General features: G+C 33.6%; 1 protein-coding gene across 6 annotated transcripts in view; it reads left to right on the top strand.

Annotated features, from left to right (window-relative positions):
- The window catches only part of LOC106074920 (uncharacterized), a 72994-nt gene extending 51314 nt beyond the window's left edge, over positions 1-21680 (top strand). For all 6 annotated transcript variants that reach the window (XM_056011182.1, XM_056011213.1, XM_056011203.1 and 3 more), the window contains 5 exons: positions 13962-14144; positions 14441-14653; positions 17196-17315; positions 17476-17616; positions 17773-21680. In XM_056011182.1, the coding sequence (XP_055867157.1) occupies positions 13962-14144; positions 14441-14653; positions 17196-17315; positions 17476-17616; positions 17773-17844 (729 nt within the window). In that variant the 3' untranslated portion in view covers positions 17845-21680. The remainder of the gene's footprint in view (positions 1-13961; positions 14145-14440; positions 14654-17195; positions 17316-17475; positions 17617-17772) is intronic.
- Positions 21681-22094: the final 414 nt, after the last annotated feature.

Genomic DNA, 22094 nt, shown 5'->3' with positions numbered 1-22094 from the left:
AACCGATGTTTTTCTTTGTTTTCTTTGTCCACATGTGTATGTATTTCCTCCACGTGTCTACCCAATGGCTTGCCTCTTTTAAATGTACAAACTGACGGGATGAAAACATCGAGATATTATTTCTTTGAACTCGGTGCATTCCTGGTCTAGTTGACTTGGCGGATACGTTCTCAAAGATGATCTGACAGTGCTGAATATTTCTACTTCCTAATTACATCCCATTTATAAACCATATTTTTGAAACATATAAGTATCATTTGAGCTCACTAGATAAATTCCTTTGTTTACTTTGCAATAAACACAGAATCGATGAACTTGAATGAATTCTTATTCAGTCAGCGTCTCATACTTGAAGGCATGTGAATGTCAATGTTTTGATTTGTTTCACCTTTATCAGTGCACCACCCGCGATCCTCAGACTGCCTGCCACCCACTAGAGGAATGAAACCCTCCCCCCACAAAAAAAAAAAGGTACAGCACACCGGATAACTGGAAACGTCTGCCGTAGAGTGGGAAGGGGTGAGTGTAAACAAAAACTGTCACCTCTGTCCACCGTGAAGGTTGTGAGTGAAGGGTTCGTTCGCCTGCCTCCTCGTGTGAGCGCCTGCACCATGTCCAAATCAATAGTTGTTTTTTTTCTTCTAAGGGGATGACGGGCGGCTGCTTACGTTTTAATATAGGTTTCTTTTAGAGTCGCGTGACTGGCGTTGGTAAACTTCAAGGCTATTGTTTCCTTTTTACAATTGACACGCTACGAACCGTAACCTCGGCTTCTGGAGACGTTTGGATGTGTGCTCTTTAAACATTTCTTGTTTGGGGATTACTAATTGTTGTTCTTCTTATGTGATCCGTTAACTGTGGATATAAAGTGTAGTGAGTTATTTCAATTGATAAATGGTAGATGTGTTGATAAAAGCTGGTAATTTTGGTGGACAAGGTCAAGTTTAGTAATTGAACCGCTTGTGAGTAGTCGTACTTAGCAGGTTAGGTGGATTGAGAACTGTCATTGTTCAGGTGTTGGTGGCTGATTTATGTAGGTCATGTGGATCAGAGTGTTGTCAAACTGATTGCAGAATTATTTTTTTCTTACACGTGGCTAGATTTGTTTGGAATTGATAGAGAGACATTTTAGAGTTTGTATGTTTGTGTTTGTGAGAGAACGTGTGTGTTTGAGAAGAAACATCTTGGCCTGGCACACATTCTAATGATAAATCTACAGATCTATACGGTACATCCCCATTATACAGTATTAAGACATACGTCAGATACAAAATAAAATAAAGAGAGACAACTATCTCGGTCAAGTAGATTATGTTAGAATAAGAAGTTTCTGCTCCAGTTAATTCTTAAGTTTCGTGGGGTTTTATTAAAAGCTCAAGACATAGTGAACAGACTTAAGGAGGAAATGTATGGGAGAAGCATGTCAGTATCATGGTCTCGGGTTTGGAATCTGACATTTCATAGTTAGTTTGACATGTTTCTGATGCTCCATCAGATGTGAAGATTATTATATACCTTTCCCAAAATAAACTTTGAAATCTGGATGTCAGTTATATGTTAGAATTTGGGCGAATAATGTTTTGTAAGTAGCCATTGAAACTAGTCATTGCTTTTTTTGACTGGTTAAAAACATTTGTCTAAGGTGTCATTTACTTAATGTTCAACTTTGTTTCTAGTACACCGCTAGTTAGGAGTAATCTTTTTCTTTTGTGAAATAAGTCCAGTCAACAGAAACGTGATCTTCATACATGCATTCTTTTGTTTCTTTATCTTGTCAAAGATATCACAGATGAATTAAAAAAAAACAACAACACTTTGAAGTCTTTGCTTGTATGTTGTCCGAAAATTCCTAACGTAACTTAATCGTAATCATAAATGGTCAAAGAATATAACATTCAGATAAAGTAATAATCTAGAATAGTATGTTAGTTCTCTCAGCACTTAGTATCTCCAATGTAACGCGTTTTGAAGTCCACGTATCTATAATTTCAGTACATAGTGCCTCCTATATAACGCTTTTTGAAATTCCAGTATCTATACTCTCAGCACATAGTGCATTATTAACGCTCTTTGAAATTCCAGTATCTATACTTTCAGCACATAGTGCCTTATTGTAACCCTTTTTTAAATTCCAGTATCTATACTCTCAGCACATAGTGCATTATTGTAACGCTTTTTAAAATTCCAGTATCTATACTTTCAGCACATAGTGCCTTATTGTAAGCCTTTTTTAAATTCCAGTATCTATACTTTCAGCACATAGTGCATTATTGTAACGCTTTTTGAAATTCCAGTATCTATACCTTCAGCACATAGTGCATTATTGTAACGCTTTTTACTCTCAGCACATTCTGCTGGTATTCAGTAACAAAAATACGTTCTGTTTGAAAATCATGTCTAATACAGTTCTTCCAAATGTTCCGAGTCCTCTACTCTTCGACTCCTGTATTCGAGCGATGCTTGAATGTCTCCCATACTTCCCGAGTGTGTACACAAGGGGGAATGGTAGAAGCAAACTAAGCTACAGACTTGCTGAGAAAATGGAGCAATTTAATGTAATGATTATGTGCAAGATAAATGATTAGTTTGTTAGCTTAGATTTGGGCGTGGAGATCGATTTCCTCTTCTAGACTTGGACTTCACAAAACTTACTAAGCCAATTAGCCGTGTTAGTAAGCAGTAGTTACGCTGCTGATGAACAATGTCACGGACTACACTCAGTGATTGCTTCTAAGGCATGCATTTTAGAATAGATTAGTGATGTTCAGTGTACTTGTATTCATGCTTGCAAACGTTCATAAATTCTTAATGTTTAGACATTCTCTAAATGGAAGGAGGGTGTATCCATTTATAAAAAGTTTATTCAGTTTTTGTAAATCGAAATTATTTCTTTGAGTTTCAAGCATTTAGGTTAATGATGCTTACTCTCCCTTTAGGCGTTTTGCAAATTTTTTTTTTGTCGTTCTCGATCTTGCTGATTTTTGCCTTCACACTAGAGCATTCTATTTGTACAGCTGATTCGTGGAATGAGTTGTTCAAACAGAAAGATGGTTCAATAAGTTCTTTTCAACTTGAGGCTTTTATTCACTTAGTGATATTATTTAGTGCCGTGTCAAAAATATTTTTTGGCAATATTTTATCAAATGTATAGATATACATTTGTATTTTCTTGCTGGCTAAAAATATTGTGAAAAATTAGTGAAGATAAAATGCATATTAATTTTCCTTTAACGCTGTTGCACTTGCATCGGCAATAAAAAAAACTGCTATTGTATCTGATACTTTTGTTCTGTACTCCAAGATGTATTCATTACTTGAACACAATATAGTACTTTAGTTTTTGCTAGACTTTGATGCAGGCACTAAGACTTCTCTTGGTGAATGTAAACCCCCCCCCCCCCCCCCCGGTCCAGAGAATAGCACAGACAACAGATTGAAACAGAGAAATAATACAAATGAAATGGTTATTGAATCTCGTGGGCGACTTCTTGGGATTATGAACGTAGCTCCTTTGTAGGTGGTGCGTAGGAAGTGGTTGGAAAAAGTTTTCTTCTTTGAAAATGTGTTCCTTCTAATGCTTGAGACCAGCGTAGAGCCAACACTTTACACATCTGTTGTGCACACAATAATAAGTAGAGTCATGACACCATCACAATCCAATGTCAGGAAAGAATCGATAGACCGTCCACAGAAAATAATGAAATGACAGTCACATTAACTTAAACTTACTGGTGTCATTGTGTCATAGCGTTTTTTAAAAACATCAAAGACGTTTGCAAGAGCACCATCTACTAGACTATGTTATATAAGTGTGCACTAATTCGTGTACTGTTTCATAAAATATAGTATAAAACCAATGATAAAAGTATTAAAAGCGCTGTTATTCTAGGAATACTACTTTGTATTATCTGTTTAGTGCATTCCTTTTTGTACGGTGCAGCGTCTGTTCACAGTTGATTGTAAAGGTTTTTAAAGCTCTTCAAGAAAGTATTAAAAAAAACATTTTTTTTAATCATAATTACCGTTAGCCTTTGAAGGGACACTGCGAAAATCCCATCTCGATGGATGGTCATTGTACTTCTGCATACCTTCTTTCCAGCGAGAAGTTTAAAAAATCATCGCATCCAGTTGTTTTACACAGATTGAGACTTTCTAAACTTAAAGCCAAGTGGACAGATGTTAAGAACAATTTCATTTTGAAATCACGTGACTTGTTTCTAGTAAATCTCATTGTTTAGAAGTGGGCAAATAGAACAAAACACACGAGTCTGTGTCCCAGAAGATGTTTTCCCCTCGGGCTAAATCGTTGGGAAATGTTCGGGAAATGCAGTTCAGGACAAACCTTTCCTTAACACGTTTATGGCAGCAGTTTCTATTGGTTCAGTCTCCTGCCATTGTTATATTGCTTCCTGTCTCTTTCATTCTTGTCTGTACAACGTCAACATTGCTAATGTGACCAAGTTGACAACTGATTTGTGTCTAGTTCTATCACCAACCACTAGCATTGCTCAGTTAGTGAAACAAACAAAAATAAATAGGAATTCCTTTGTCCTTTTATTTAGTTTGAGCTCGCTATTCCTCGAAGAAGCCACTAAATGTATGCATATTGCTAAATAATTATAAAAACAATAAACAAGGTTACAAAGACAGTTTGTGTGGAAACACAAACTCAAAATCGGCCCCCGAAGTGGTCCACCCGGGCAGGTAAAAAGGCAGTTTCAATATTTTCAGAAATAACATCAGAATGAAATTCTATCAAAGAAAAATGACTGAGAAGATTGGAGAAAGAAGGTTGCCAGATTTTGTGTGGTGCCCCAGCGGTCTAGCAGACCAAAGGATAGGTGAAAGTGAATGTGAAGTTAGATGTGAACCTGGCCTAACTGATGTCTCAAATGAGTATCTTATTAATCTAATTGTTTTGTAAAGGGTCAATCTCTTATTCAAAGCCTCAAGAAAAATAAATTCCATAAAAAAAAGAATTCCTTTAGTGAAGTGTCCTATCTCTTTGGTATTGCTTTGCAGTTCACGCGATAATATGAAAAACTACTTATTAATTGTTGTTTTAAATTATGTAAAGGGTCAATCTCTTATTCAAATCCTCAAGAAAAAAATATTTTTTTCAAAAAAAAAAATTTAGTTCAGCGTTATATAGTTTTTGCACTTTCACAGCAGTTCACGCGGTAATATGAAAAACTACTTATTAATTGTTGTTTTAAATTATGCCCAACTTATATGCATACTAGATTTTTTTCTCTTTAAAAAAAGGAAACATTTTGTGTGTGTGTGTAAAATGTAGTAGTTAGTATGACACAACTTACATAACCTAGCAATACATTTGTAAAAAATTTTTTTTTACAAAAAATCTAAAACCATTTGCATAAATGTGTTAAAAATATGGTAGTGATCTCCCATACTATAGAGACTCCAATGTTTGTTACTATTAATAGTAACTGCTTGCATAAGTGATTTTAAAAAATTTGATTTTTCGCATCAGAACTTTGAATGGTCTAAAATATTATGATGTCGGATTTTCACTATCTTTTCTAGTTTCTGAGATCTAAACGGGACAGACGGACGGACAGACAGGCCACACAAAACTAATAGCGTCTTTTCCCCTTTCGGGGGCCGTTAAAAATGCTTTTTTTTTTTACAAACGTCAATAGCTCCTTTTTACAACTTATAGAACGATTATTTTGCTCTTAATAACTAAGAAATGTTAGATTAAAAAAAACAAAAAGGTGACATTTTTTACCCCGCACTAATACCCTGCCCCCGTAAAAAAAATCCTGGTTAAGCGAATTTATATATCTACCGGACTTGATTATATCCTAATGATGGGCCTTTAGATCTAGAATGAAGACCGAATAGGGTCTACGTGCGGAAATACACGAAGATGTATAGTTCGTTCAAGATAAATATTTCCTAGTTTTCTAGCCATATGGAAACTTATTTCTTCTTCTAATTTGAAAAAACTAAGAGTTTTCCCCGTGTGGCCAACGAGCAAGTACTTCTTTTCCCAGCTATTTACATCAACTGTTAAATTACTAGGAAAATCGTTAGAGCCGTTTTCGAGAATCGTGTACACCTAGCTTTTTGTATTTGCCGACTCCGAATGTGCGACCTGAGTTATTCTAATGAACAAGAAACACAAAACAAACAACTTCAAAAAAAAAAAGACATTAACTCTTCTATACAACTTTTATGGCGTTTTTTTTCCTCTTAAATAACATTTTTACCTCGCCTCCCTACCCCACCCTGAGAAAACAAAATTCTGGTTAAGCGAATGTCTAAATCTACTACACTTTATAATATTCTAATGATAGGTGTGACGATGAGTTTGTGTTGATCATACAATGCGATTGTATAGATTGTAGTTGACATTGTGATGTTATAATTATAATCTTTTAAATTTTCCCATAAAAAAAAATGTCTGATCCCTCAAACAACATCGTAATGCCGGAGATACTACATTTTAGATATAAACTAAAAACAGAAATACTTTTTAAATAAATACAAAACATTTATTCTAGAACTTGGAATTACTCTGATGATGAACACACTTCATAAATAAACAATACAATTTCATTTCACTACATTTACATTGAGGCCCCGAAACAGTTCATGCATCTCCTACAATCTCTCCTTATTGCTCGAACCATCTAAGCTATTGGAAACTTACTAATGTCCTCTTAGTTTTAAACTGATTTGTAAACAATTGTCAAACACGCAATTACTCTATGTTCTAGAAATACACCAGTGGCAAATAAATACGTTTGTTTTTCAAACTACCACCTTGAAGCGCTTACGTTACGCGAGAATAGGCCCTTAGATCTAGACCTAGATTATAGGCGTAAACTGTTCCTGGACATAAGTAATGAAACTCTTGAATAATAGAATGGCATCAAGCGGAATACCCGAAGACGTATAGTCCGTTCAAGATAGTTTTTCTTTCTCTAGCCAAGTTAAAATTTCTTTCTTTTTATACTTTGAAAAATTATAAAGGTCAAACTAGAGTTTTCTCAGTGTGCTAAACGAGTGAGTCATTCTTGTCCCAACGATATACAGCAACTGTCAGATTTCTATGAAAATAACTTGCGACTTTTTCGAGATCGTGTCCACCCAGGTTTTTTTTGAGTTTTGAGTCCAGGTGTTTCCACAAAGGTACGAGTTTAAAGGTAATTAAAAAAACAACAACACAGCAATGTTCAGAAATACACTTTCAGAAAAGCTTTCTCATCAAGTTTATTGCGTTCTACGTTGATGAAACTTGACATAAACATGTAATGGCAGTCTTTAAATCAAACTATATTTTATACTGTAGAAGGGAGCTAACACAAGCAAAGAATTGTTTCTTTTTTAAGAAGGAAGAAGTGAAGTTTTTTTTTTCTTGTTTAAAGATACTTCAGCGAAAATGTGTGTACTTTGAAAGATTGACAACAAAATAATGGAATGGAGATTGAATGAGCCGGTGTTTTGTCAGTGACTAGAATCACTAGATGACTTTGTTGGAACAACAAAAACAAATGTGTGCAAATTAGGAAAAATTGCTTTGAAATGTTTCTAAAATCTCTACTACAATATTTAGGATAATAGGATTTGTAATGTGAAGGTATCTTTTTTTTTTTTTTTTTTCTTGTGGATCCTCATGGTTACAACCTGTCAATCTTACCCCTCTTGTTTTGCAAGGCTGTGTATGTCTACCATATTTAACGTAGCCTTAGATTGAAATCAGTGCTAATCCCTGAAGCCGTGTAGAATTGATGAACTCGTGTACATCACAATGTGACGACAGAGCGCGTGAAAAGGCGGTGCCTCGAAAACTTGGACTAATGACTCAACTGATTATTTCCATGTATTCACAAGTTACTTTTTTTTCCTTCGTGAGGGAACCAGCAAACAGTGCAAACACTGGGAAGTGATTTCAAAGGATTTTTTTTTATTTTTGGACGGTGTCCAGTCTTGAGTCAACTTGACTTAAGCCTTCGACTTAATATTCTGTGGTGTTTTCTCCGGCGACAAAGGGCGGATTACGATGGACATTACAGGTAGCCCATCACGTGCATCTCTCCTGGATTGTCTGAAAGTGCTGGTCAAAAGGTTGACTTAAGGGAGGAATGTGGTGTACGCCGCTGACATGTTTGCTATAGGGGGGAATGTCGCCGTGCCCAGGTACCGCAAAACCAAATATGAGCCCTTGGAGGCTGTGTTTGAAACACAGCAAGAGGTTGGTCAACTTTTTTTTCTTCTCTTCTACTTCTTAATGTTATTTTCGTTTGTGATGTGTGCTTAGATGTGTTGATGAATGATGTTTCAGCTGTGTACCTGTCTGTGGAAGTGAATTCTGTCGGTGTAGTAAACCTAGTGTATCAGTATCATACGACATGTACCCGAGGAATTGTTGAGAGGTGAATTGATTTAATAAGGATATCACTTGTTAACAGGTAAGTGTCAGTGTCCAGGATACTGTCAGAACATCATTTAAGGCCAGAGGGCAGTGGTATAAGCTACTAAGAGAATATAGCCTATACAGACTCAACGTGTTCTTAAATGATGGCGTAAAAGAACGTTTGCAGTAGCGTCGAATTGGAAGCACTTGACATACGGGATCATCAATAATTGACTCCCTTTGGCTTTTATGCTTCACTGCTTTCACGGCATTACGAGGCGTGTGTTTGAGTTTATGCTTCATTAGGCATTCTTTGAGGCATTAGGTGGGCTACACCAGCGTTTCACAAAGTCACTTGAAAGTTCTCTCCTTTTTTAAACGCATTTACCGTCTTGACAAATATTTCCTCTTTGTAAGCATAGCACTGCTCTAGACTTGAACTTATTGCAGCTTAGCTTTGTTTAAAAACTCTTAGGGGTTTTTAATATATTGGATTCGCAAAGAAAAAAAAAAGCTGACTTTTGGTCTATTCCACAGTTTACAAAGAATATCATTGTTTTGAATCAGTCTTACCATGCTTGTAACCAGTCTCAAAGAAAAACTACTATTTGGTTTAAAGATAGCAAGAAATGCATATTGTGTCCATGTAATCTTTTTTTTTCCAATACTTTTCCATATATTTGTAAACAATCGTAGGCTACAACTAGTCATGCGATAAGTGTAGACCCATTCATTTGCAATGTATATCCAGTACCAAGTCTTGGTGAGGAGTCAGCTATTTATCTCTTCTAGTAGATACATCTGAAATGCTCCGCGAAGCAGTACCTATCATTTCAATATTGTATTTATCTTTTTTTTTAATGACACTGCTCGTTACGAACACCAGTGTGATAATTCACGTGATATCTGTTGCATTTCATTCATTTTAGTCGTAGCCACCGTCACGTTCTCTCTTTCAAAACTTGCTTTATTATTGTTATTGTGGTATGTACATAGACGTTACTCCCAGTGCACAAGCTAGTTGTATGTACATAGACGTTACTCCTAGTGCACAAGCTAGTTGTATGTACATAGGCGTTACTCCCAGTGCACAAGCTATTTGTATGTACATAGACGTTACTCCCAGTGCACAAGCTAGTTGTATGTACATAGGCGTTACTCCCAGTGCACAAGCTACACTGTGCGCCACGGAAAACCACGGAACATAGATGGGATAGCCGGCCATCGACTAATTCACAATATTGTTTGATTCATTATTTTGTAACGTGACAACAGCGACAGTGCCTTCCCTTTTTCTATTATTTGATTGATCATTTCACTTAGTAGTTTGAATACGAGTCTTCCTTCTTTGGCCAGGGGCTCACCCTGCTTAACTCCCCCTACACTTATATTAGCTTATTGATTGCTTGCCTCCCTTCATCTCGTTGTTGCTGGTGGAGGTTATCTCAATAGAAAGACTAAGGTTAATGACAATCTAGTGATAACACTCACTCCCAGCATTACCCTTATTACAGGCTGACTTTCAGAAGGTTGACATTTTAGTTCTGCAATCATAGGGACAACCAAAAGGAGAAAAGCACTCTTCCACATATTCAATTTTCCCCAATCGGGTTTCTTTTTGTTTATTTCCCCTGAACGAGGGGCAAATGCTAACACTGGAGAACGAGACGAGTATAATGAAGAAATTTTCAAAGCATTGACTTCCTGTCTATTGAAAACGATTTTACAGTTAGTTGGCATCAGAGGATGAAAAAGGCCTTCGGCTTGATGAAACTCAGGCATTAATTTTATAAGCCATTCCCACCCAGTTCAATACTAGTTCTATATCCCAAGTAAAAGAAATTTATTTTTCTAAATAAAAGTTCCTTATTACCGGCACTTGGTTCTAAAGGTGCTATTTTCCTAGATCCCAACCAAATCATAACATTTGCGAGCTGAAATGTTCGACCCATAGTAGTATTTCCCCCTTCAGACCTTGACAAGTGTTTTGTCACTATATGAGTCTAGTTTGACTGTCGTCTTCCAGTTTGGTACCTTGTAGACCTATATTTTCTTGTCGTTGTTTTTCTTTCGGTCGTTAGTAAGGTGTTAGGTTTTGGAGGTCAGGTCTTTTCACGGCACATATTTCAATCGGAAACAGAGTATTCTTTAGATCAATGCCTTTTCCCTTCCTCTCTGTGCCAATGTCTATATCTTCATTAAGTATTGTAATAAGAACTGTGTCGATAGTACTAATAGTCTTGTTCAGACGAATTGTCCATTTGAGAACATACATGATATGTTTTGTCTTGGTTTGATAGACTCTACACACTTGATACTAACATTCCTTTGCTGACTCAAGTCAATAAACTTCATATTATCAGATCCTGTTTGATAGACTTTATCAGTTTAACATATTTTTTTCCATAAGAACTATTTCCGATATTATATCAATGCGATAATTATAAAGACCTTTTAAAGAAAAAATAACCCCAACTCCTTAAAGAAAACTATTCAGACTCTCTAGTGTCCTCTATTAAAAGGTGGCTTCAAGCTATTCACCCTGACGACCTCCAACGTTTCCTAGCCATTGACCCAGACTTTATCTTTTGGCATCCAAATTTATTGGATCCCGTAATCCTCTTACCGGAGAAGAGGAAAATGACAAGAAATAATGATTCCGCGTAATCATCCAACTAATGTTCTGTCCTGAAATTGTTTGTCTCTTGTTCTTTAGAGCACACCTCAAGAGCTTTAGTATAGAGAGGTGGTATCTAGGCAGATCATACACTAGACATCACGCGTACACTAAGAGAATGTTTCTTTTGTAGACTAGTTAGCAGCGGCTACTTGGGTTTGCCATGTGTAGTCTATCTACTTCCTACCGCTTGCAAAATCAACATTTAGTATAATTCATAGGCTTTTCTTTTTAAATTGGACCAACTGAACTCATCCATTCATCAGTTTTATATTGTCAAATACATGCACATGCTCTATATTGCAGGCTTTTAAACACGTAATTATCATTTGCATTTTTTTGAGGGAGATAATGTTTCAAACCTAGGCAGTCGGGAGGGGAAACCTCCGCCCCCTTACAAGACGTTCCATAGAAATGAGGACAATTGAAACTGTTCAAACCAATGTGTATATAACAAACGTGTTCACTGGTTGGATGTTTGTGCATTCGTTTGGGTTTATAGTAGATCTGCATTTTAGGGGAACTCATCAGAGATAAATGGCTGAATAGTTTAGCTTGAAGCCACTGGCCTGTGTTAGCACTGGCACTGTTACTAGACCTAATTGCTAAGTAATCTGTCTCAAATATAAAAGAATGCCGCTTTTTTTTTATTTTTATTTAAAGCCATCCATTGATTATCCGATGTGGACTCATTTGGTTCTGATACCTGCCTTGACAGGAGGAAACTTCTTTGTCTCCTCCCTCTCCTTTTTCCTTCCACTCCATGGTCCCCCCCCCCCCATCCTCACTCTCTTCTTTATTCTCTTTCATGATCAGTGTCAAAAGACCGCCCAAATAGTTCCCAGCCCCTCTCTCGAACCCCTTACCTCCCTTAGCGTCCTTTGAAGACCAGAGAAGAAATAATTCTATTCATGGTGGGCAGGAGTGTTGCAGTCTCCTAGCTTCAGGGTAGAGCATTAGAACTGATTCCAAACAGCTGGTTGGTTCCCTGTCATCACAAACATTTTTTTTCTCTCAGTCAGATACCATCATACTTACTTTATCTTTATTAAACATGCTTGAATTTTTTGTTAAAGATTGACAAAATTAAAATTATATTTTAAAATGTTTTTTTTTTACCTGCTTAAAATTTTAGCTCTAAATTAATGCAGGCTTACATATTATACTACCAATTGCTATTCACTAATTGATGAACATTGAAAAGTGCTCTTAAAAATATAAATTCTGTAATATGGGTAGTACTTGATCTGAAACTATAAAAAATGAAACAAAGCATTAGGGTTTATTTGAAGAAATTTCTATAAATTACATAAGAACATAAAACTAAAATGAAATTTAACCTTGGTTAGGCCAATAATAGAATATGCATCCTCTGTTTGGGACCCCTCAACTCTAGAAAACATTAAAGAAACTGGAACAGACACAAAATAGAGCAGTGAGATTCATAACAAACGATATTCACAATTGACTAGAGTAACACCTTTAGTAAAATCACTAAATTTAGAAAGCCTTTAACTTTAGGATAGAAGACTTAAAAATAAAGTAGCAATTATACATAAAACACTGAACCATAATCTTCAAATACAAAAACAAAATTTAATAAAATACTCAGAAAGACACAAAGATAAAGGCACATTCCTTGTTCCATATGCTAGGACAAATTTGTACAAAAGCTCCTTCTTCCCTAGCGCTATTAGAGCATGGAATAGTCTGCCTGAACTAGCCAGGAAAACCAGTGACTTGGCGGAGTTTAGGTCATTGGTCAATATGCATGACTAAATACATGACGCGTAGGACGTAATCATCTTCTTTTTTGAAGTAACGTCTGTATCATATAAGATAAGATAAAATATTGAATCTTACATTACAATTTGAAAAGTTGACTTTATGTATTAAGATGATTTACATTCTGCATTTACAATTAGTTTCCTGGTATATGAATAATAAAGCTTTTTATCTAGGAATTCTTTAGCTACTTTCCTATGATTCCCCTTGTATACTATAAGAGAAAGGATGGTTCAGATCAAATTTTACTCCATTGCAAACAATATTAAAGATGTTTAATAAAAAGGTATTTTGGTTAATTTTTTTTGTTGAAGGAACTGCAATTAAATTATTATTCTTTTTATTAATTATTTTTTTGACGGAATAGAAAAAAAACTGACAATTTGATTAAATGCAAGATCAATAACTTTCTCATAACATGACAAGTCTAAGTTCACTTTTATTAACATATGAATCAAAGACTGAACATGTCTTAGTTATATTGCATAATATGACACAGGTTTATCATCCATTTTTAGTTTATTTACTATATTATGTCACTTATACATAATATAAAGTGTAAATTAGATGTTGTGCAATCAATATTGTTTTGAACAAATGTATAAAGGAATGTACCCAAGTTATTTAGATCAGTGTGGGATTTCATCTACTACATATTAGTACGTCAAGTCTATAAAGCTGGTTTCTTGTGATCTCTTTTGTTTAAAATTAAAATTTGATTTCCGACATACTCAGTAATTTTGTTTAAATATAATGTAATGAAATATTCTTTTGTTCAAGAGCTATATTCTCTTTTTCATTTGTCTCTTTTTAGACTACATTTGATTGAATTAGTGGTTAGGTGCAACATTACATAGCAATAGCTATAAATGACAACTACTTTTCTTTAGTTTTTGTTGAAAAGATTTTCTTTTCTGCCAATGCTTTCATAAAATACATTTTGGAAGTTTGGATTTATTCATTTTCAATTCATTATTATATTATTTTATATTTTATCTGGCAAATGTTCATTGCATATTTCACCTTTTTTTTTTTATCTATAAAATGTATTTACACAGAAGTATTACTTAATAAATTACCATGCTTATAATCTTAAACATTTGATTTGTTTAGGCTCAGCTCATTGCCCAGTCCATTGGTCAAGCTTTCCAAGTTGCCTATTTGGAGTTCCTCAAGGCCAATGGCATTGAAGACCCAGGCCTTCTCAAGGAGATGGACTATCAAGATGTGCTCAACCAACAGGAAATCTATGGGGAGGAACTCAATCTTTTTGCCAATAAAGATTTTCATAAAGAGGTCTGAATACAAATAATAAATCCCTAAACCTCTTATCCTGTTTCTTTCCAAATTGTATTAATGTCTAAAGTTTTTCTTAAAGCTTATTTAAACATAAATAAATATATATATATATATTATATATATACTTGTTTAGTTTATTCTCTTTCCCTTGATTTGTTATACTAAATATTAGTTCTACATTATTTATGCTTATGAGCATTATTTGTTGATAAAATCTCTTTGAAATAATTTTTTTTCTTGTTAAGCTTTTTAAAATTTTCTTAATTGTCAAAACATGTTTAATATATTACCAGGTGATAGTTCCAAAAGCCAAAAATGAGCCCCTTGGGGTTGTAATAGTCGAATCTGGCTGGGGTTCAATGGTGCCCACTGTTGTATTAGCCAATATGCTGCCCACTGGACCTGCTGCTCGTTGTGGTCAACTCAACATTGGTGACCAAATCATTTCAATCAATGGAATAAGTCTTGTTGGATTACCACTGTCATCTTGTCAGACCTACATTAAGGTAAGAATGCCTACTATTGGTCCATCCAAAAATAAATTCTTTCAATGTTTACACATTGGCAATTCTGTTTGACTAAATGACTGTAAGATCTCAAATGACAAACTTTTATGATTTTTATAGAGAAACTAGTTTTTGATACACTGACAACAAATTACATACTATATCCGCTACTAAGGAGGTCCTCACAGTTTATAATAGCAACATGATATTTTAAAATTTTCTTGTATCAAATTGGATCATCTCAATTGTTTCTAATATGATTTGTTTGGGATTGTATTTGATTGACTGGATCTGATTGGATCCTTTTTGAAAAGAATAATGGCTAGAATGGGGATTGAAACCACAAGATTCCTGCTAGTTTTTCTGACTTTTGACAACTTTTTGCTTCCACTGAGTCAGCCATGAAGAGAGTGTAAGCTAATGGTAGGAATTGAAAAGGGATGGTGGATTTGTTTGTTGATATAACCAAGTAGTGCTTTTCAGTCTTTTAATTTTCATAGTAGCTCCCTTAATTATCCCAGAAAGCTGTACTAGTTTTAATTTTTGCTGGGTTTATTTAAAGTTAACATGGATGCTGTTCTTCAGTTTAATCATCCCCATTATATAAGAGTGTATAGCTTGAAAAATATATGCTATTATAATGAAGTGTTAAGCTATAAAGGGAATAAACAAGCTTTTCCAATATTTTTTTTCTCATCAATAAATGAAACAAAACAACCATATCTTATTCCCTCCCTTTTTCTGTGTTGTTTCCTTCTGTTTTCTTACCCGTGTCCACTAAACTATTGAAAGCTGATGAAATGAAATTGATTTCCACTAGCTATAAATATGATTAGGTCCATTGAGTTCAATGGGTGTGTTGAATAGGCTATAGATTTTTGTAACCTAGTTCACTGTAGCCTGATCCCCAGGCTTAGATGATTACTGATTCAAAAGCTTCTGATAGCATTCTCTTGCATTGAACTTAGTAATTAAGTTGCTTTTATAATCTAATAAAGAGATTGTATTGTTTAGGGAAAAAAGCTTCATTTTTTAAAAACATAATAGCTTTGTTTTTTTTTTTAAAAAGGTCATATTGTAGGTTGTTTTAAGTTGTATTTTTTTTTAAATTGAATGAAAAGAATTAAAATAAGTTGTAAAAAAATGATATGAACTTTTATCCAAGCACAATGTTAGATTTAGAAATGGAGTTCTGTTATCATTCAAATCATAATTAAAAGTACAAAAGTTGACTGCATTTCTCTGTTTACTAAACTCTTTGTTTTAACTCATGTTGATAGACTTCATTTTCACTTGTTTAATGAACTTTTTTTTTTTTTTTTTTTTTTTACATTTCATTTAGTACTATATTTGTAAAGTGAAACATTATTATACCCCAAACTTTGAAACTTTTTTGTTTTATAAAAAATGGATGAAGCCAAATGCCTGATAATTATCTATAAACATTTGTTGTTAGAACAAATTATATTGACAGGAGATAAAGCTGATCCTAGTAAAAATAATTCAGACACTTTACATTTTTAGATAATTAGACTAGCATTGCTCAGGTTAATTTTTTTAAAGGAAAAACAAAGATTATAAAAAGAAAAAAATTAATAATTGTTCCATTGTTTTAAAATTAGTTTATTAGTTTCATAGAAACCTTAATATCACAGTCTTTAGGAATTTTTCACTTAGATCTTACAGCTATAAAAATAAAAAAGTTTGGGGCATTCTGATATATTTTTTTGGCCTGTGCAAAGAGGAAAGGAGTATTCATGCAAGACGGTCAATGATCTTTGAAAGTAACAAAATACAAACAGACATTTTTCCAATCACTTTATTAGACTTACGCAAATCTTGCATTGACTTAAAGATATGCCTTTAAAGAAAGAATTACATGTAGATAAACAGAGTTAATTCTAAATGCTCTACAACAATTTTAGTAATATAAAGACAACAATGTGATTGCTTGGTTTCTTAACTTTAAAGATATTGACATTGTTCTCACCTTTTTTTTTGGTACTTATGTAGCATTTTTATATGGTTTGGCTTGGTACATTTCCTTTTGTTGACTGAAAATTAAGAGACTTAGACAGTTGTTGAAGCTTATATCTTCTCTTTATAGTGCATGGGCAATTGAAGTAATGTAATCTACTGGGTGCTGTGTCCAATCTTGCATGGAGGGCAAGCAAACTCCACACCTGTTTTGAATAGCATTCAGACAATCTTTGTAGACTGTCTTGAGTGTGAAACAAAATAAGCTTGTAAGGATCTGATTTAGGTTGTTATATACAGGAAGTATACACCAATAAATGAGGACAAAAAAGAAACCCTTACATAATTTTGTCATTATCCATGTACTATGAGTACTGTGTCTTTATCCAAACTTATTTTCTGTTTCATAATAATTGTTCATTCTAACCATTACACAAACACTGATGGAAAGACATTAAAGTAGTTTTGTTGTTACATGACTATTTGTTTTGTTTTAATTCTAATCTAAAAATTATTTCAGCTTCATTGAAGCAGCTGTTGTATTCCATAGTTCTATTTATTTCAGGCGTCTCGTTCACAAACTGTGGTCAAGTTGACTGTTGTTCCCTGCCCACCAGTTGTGGAAGTTCTAATTAAAAGACCTGATGTCAAATATCAGTTGGGATTTAGTGTCCAGAATGGAGTGGTCAGTTCTTTGTTAAACCTTTTGTGATGAACTGTAATGAAAAAGTAAAATATTATCATACATTTTTTTTTTTAAACTTGTGAGATGTCAAAATCTTTGAAAAAAAAAATGGAAAGAATTTTTTTACCTAGCTGTAAGTAAAAAATCATTTTGTTTTCAGATTTGTAGTTTACTGAGAGGTGGTATAGCAGAGCGTGGTGGTGTTCGAGTTGGTCACAGAATCATTGAAATCAACAATCAAAGTGTAGTGGCAGTACCTCATGAGAAAATTGTCACTTTGTTGGCTAGTTCTGTTGGAGAGGTAATGTGGATAGACAAGTCATCTGTTGATTTACACTTTACTCATTTACTATTAGAATCTCCCTGATCTTGCATATTTTTTTTTTTCTCTCTAGTTTTGATACTTGCTGAAACATTTTATCTGATTTTACTTACACTGATTTCCTACTTGTTTCAGATCCATATGAAAACTATGCCAACTTCAATATTTAGACTTCTGACTGGCCAAGATGTCCCACACTATCTCTAAGAACATGTATAGTCACTATGATTTCCCTCTATGTGAGTTCTATTCTAAAGACTGAAACAGTGCCCTCCCACTTACACAATTGGATCATTTTGCTGCTGAGACCTATGGACATTTCATTCACAGACTTACCGTTTAGAGTTCTATCAATTGTGGTTCTGTGGTTCTACTATTTTGTTAAAGACAACAGCCAAGTTTTGAAACATAATTAATTTTTGTTGTTGAACCAAGTATTTTGAAAGCTGCAATGGGCTTAGCTACTTCAACATAGATGGAAATATTGATGGAATTTAAAACTTTTATATTTTCATTCACTCAGAAAAACTCAAAATAAAGGCATTTACATTTCTAGATTAAATGGTTGTATTTATCTCTAACTTTTCAAGGACTTTTCTAATTTTGAGTTGCGTTGTCCAATTTAAAATTATTTATTTGTTTTGTTTTTGTAATTGCATTTAGAATGACTTGTGTGGTGTGTATATATGCACTGTATAATTAGGAATTCTTGGGAAGTGTTTTGACTCAAAGGATTTTTTTTATTATAAGAAGCATAAATGCTCTCTTTGCATTCATCCCTCATTCTGTACACATTCTCTGTTCACTGCCATTGGAAGAGACATGTACTTTGGAAAACATTTTATCTAGCTTTCTGAATAGGTACTAGGGATATTTTGATGGTAAAACATGTATGTTGATAGCTTGAATGTTAATGCCAATAATCATCTTCCTCACTGCTGAGGATCTGCCTTTGTTTAGTGTGTGATTTTGTGTAAACATATTTGCGTTTTTGTGCAAATAACATGCTTCATACATTTTTTTTTTGCATGTGACTGAGTAGAGTTTCTATACTTGTTAATTTTAAGGGCCATTAACATGAGCACACAGAAATTGATAGTTACAATGAATTATATTTTGATAAATTGATTGATGTAAGAACATTCATTATGCTAACTTCAAAGCTTTCACTATCTGACATGCTGCACTTAGAATTTTATTTACTTGTTTGTTTGTTTTACACGTTTTGGATGTCTCTTCAGTTTTATTACATAAGATAATTATTACATAAGATAATTACATCTTAGCCCAAACTTCCTGCAGGGCAATGGGTGAAGCAGTGGCAAGGTTTGAACCCAGGACCACTGAAACCACCAAATGCCAATCCAAAGCGCATATCGCACAACCAGGCATGACCAATAGAATAATGTTACAAAATACCATACTTTTTAAAATCAAATTTCACTTCCAAGAAAATAATTAATGCAAACTGAAATGTCTAAGCTTTTTGATGAAGTAAAAATTCCTTACATCACTTTTAAGCTTAAACCCTTTACTCGAAATATTATTGCAAAATAACAAAAAAAGAATTGATTGGATTAATTTGTCATTACATTTTTTGTTAAAGGGGAAAATTTTCTAATATTTAATAGTTATTTTGTTAAGCAGTGTATTGACTAATATTGGTTTTATCTATATTTTAAGGAGGGTGCATGAATGGTTAAACAAATTTTTTTTTTTGTGGAATAGAGAATTTATAGATTTATTTATCCTTCAGTGAATTATTATTTTAGTAAAGAGTGGAGATCTGAAATTGTATTTATTTTACAAAAAATAGCAATTTTTTTTAATGTAATAAACCTTCTCAGCCAACGCAGTGAAGGAATTGATCTAATACTGGTACCATTGGTATTTGATAGGAAGAGTGTTAGGTTTGATTGTGGAAACTCATGCTTGACAGTGCATTCAGTGGGGGGAAGGAGTATCGGGGAGAAGGTTTTCCTTGCTGCCTTTAGGTGCTCAGTAAACACAACTCTGCTCTGGTCAGGTGTCGAACATCGAGCCCCCTTGATAGGTAGCCAGGGCCAATTTCAAGTGTACATTACCTCTCAGCCACACAATTTCAGAATGTCAGTATATGAGGAGGTTTTACTGTTACAAAGATTTGGTTTGGATATATTTGTGTCATTATATTCCAAAAAAAGAGTTCTTTTTACTTTAGTGAATGAATTTTATAATTAAAAAACATACATTCTGTAAAATTTCTACATTTTTCTTTTTCTTTCATTCACTGACTTAAAATTCTTAACTTAACATATTGCTTAAAAGGAATGCTCGAGAAACTTAAAAAAAAATCAATGCTAAAATTAACAAAGGAAGATAACATAAGTCTTAGTAAGTAAGCAATGATCTACCATTATTTGCATCCATGTTGATTGAATTTTGTAAAAGTACAACCTGGTTTCTTACTTTCCATGTCATAGCAATAGTTTTAAAATGATTTAGTTTTAAATATTCATTATTTTATTCCTAGACTAAATACATTTTACGTCTCTTTACAGTTTTTCATACCCTCTTGGATAATTTTTTTTTCCATAGAAAGTATTAACCTTGAGCTTGATTTTTTTTTACAGGGAATTTAAATACTTCAGTGCTGCAAAATATATATGAAAATGCTGCAATTTTTTTTATCTGGGAAAGAAACATTTTTTAATGTACTTGTTAGTCTCTCTTGAGAAAACTAGTCATAGCTTATCAGGAGCTTACTTTTTATAAGGGGATTAGTGAGAATCCAATAATTTAAAGGAGTTGAAGCATATTTCTTTATTGAACTAATAAAAGTGAGAATATCAAATTTTAGTTTTTAAAAAAACCTGTCTGTTTCCCTCATTTTGAATTTTTCTTACAATTGTATAAATCCTGCTGTATTTATGATACATTTTTACATAGTTTCTTCTATTTATATGTAGGCCACATCTATTCAGAGGAATAGGAAAAATTGCTAATATTTAAAGTAATTTTTCTGCAGCAAATTTTGATAATGTATATGGGAATCTTAAAAAAAAAAAGAAGTATGAAAAAGGTTTAAAGTCTCATCAACACAGTAAATGTCTTAAGTATTAATCAAAATATCTGGAAAGTTTAAAAAGCTTTTAATTTTTTTTACTTAAAATGACTAGCACTTCCATCACTACCAAGACATCTAAGTTTGTTATTGTCTAGTTATTATATGTTATAATAAAGAACTATAGATTTTAGGTGTTGAAAGCTTCAGCTCTTTAAAAACATTGTATAGATTGAACTGCTATTATAGAAACAAAGGTGATGGCTTCAAGTTAAATAATTTTCTTGGTGATCATGTAAATGATAATTACCCCTAGTTGCAGTACTTTGCTGGTAACACTTTACTAATGAGGAGCATTGCTATTGGAGGGGAAAATTGCTGAAGCAAACATATGTACTACTGTATGTTACCCATTATTTGTGATTATACATTTATCATTTTCTGTCTTAGAAAGTCAGTTTTAAAAGTTATGTACTTATTAACTCATTAACAATGTCATCTTCTTAGCATCAAATGGTTGAAATTGTTCTCTGTTTACTGTACCAATGTCTTCATTGAACATATTTACATGTTGTCAGTCAATAACAATTATCCTCTTTGAACACATTTTGTACATTCTTCTAAGCTAACGGAACAGCAGGCAAGCTGTTGATTGTCTGTACTAAAAATACCATTGATTTTAAACATTACTACATGTGGGACTGTAGCGAACTATGTAACTATGCTGACATCATTGGCTTGAAGTCATTCATTAATTGTTAATTGTAATCATCTCACACATTTTTATTTAAAACTAGTTGTTTTGATCAGGATACTTTTATTGGTGTTTTAGTGCAATAATGCTAATGATGTAATACACACAACAAAACAGCATGCAGATGTCATGATATACTTGTGCTTAGCACCATACACATTACACTACAGACTATTAGAATAGTTCAGAGTAGTTTCAGTGGGAAATATAATGCATTCTTTATAAATATTGGATTGCCTCTGTAAAGACATCTAAATTCAATTACACTCAGATAAGAATAACAAGCAATAAAAAACACATTTTTGGTTTCAGAGACTATTTAGATAGAGTTGGCATTATAATTTGTTCATTGAAGCTTTCTTCATGTTTATTGTGATAAGTTATTTTTTGTAATGATCCTTTTGTGCAATATAAAGAGTATGCATGCAATCCACTCATTTTCATATGGTGTAATGTGGTATGCGTTTAGACCTTCAGTTCTTAATGTTTTACATTCTGTTTTAGCTGAGTCTAAAAGTGAAAATTAGCAACAATATTCAATACTACTGTCACTATTGCAAACAAAAGCTTTGAGATATTGACTGTGTGTAAATTTTGTGTCAACTTGGTTGGTTTAATCTTAATGTGCATTGCTAGTTTCAAGACTTGCCAGTTATGATT

Source organism: Biomphalaria glabrata, chromosome 1 (assembly GCF_947242115.1).
Source record: "Biomphalaria glabrata chromosome 1, xgBioGlab47.1, whole genome shotgun sequence".
Taxonomy (NCBI): domain Eukaryota; kingdom Metazoa; phylum Mollusca; class Gastropoda; family Planorbidae; genus Biomphalaria; species Biomphalaria glabrata.
The sequence above is the reverse complement of the archived record's forward strand: the minus strand, read 5'-3'. Positions and strand labels throughout refer to the sequence as shown.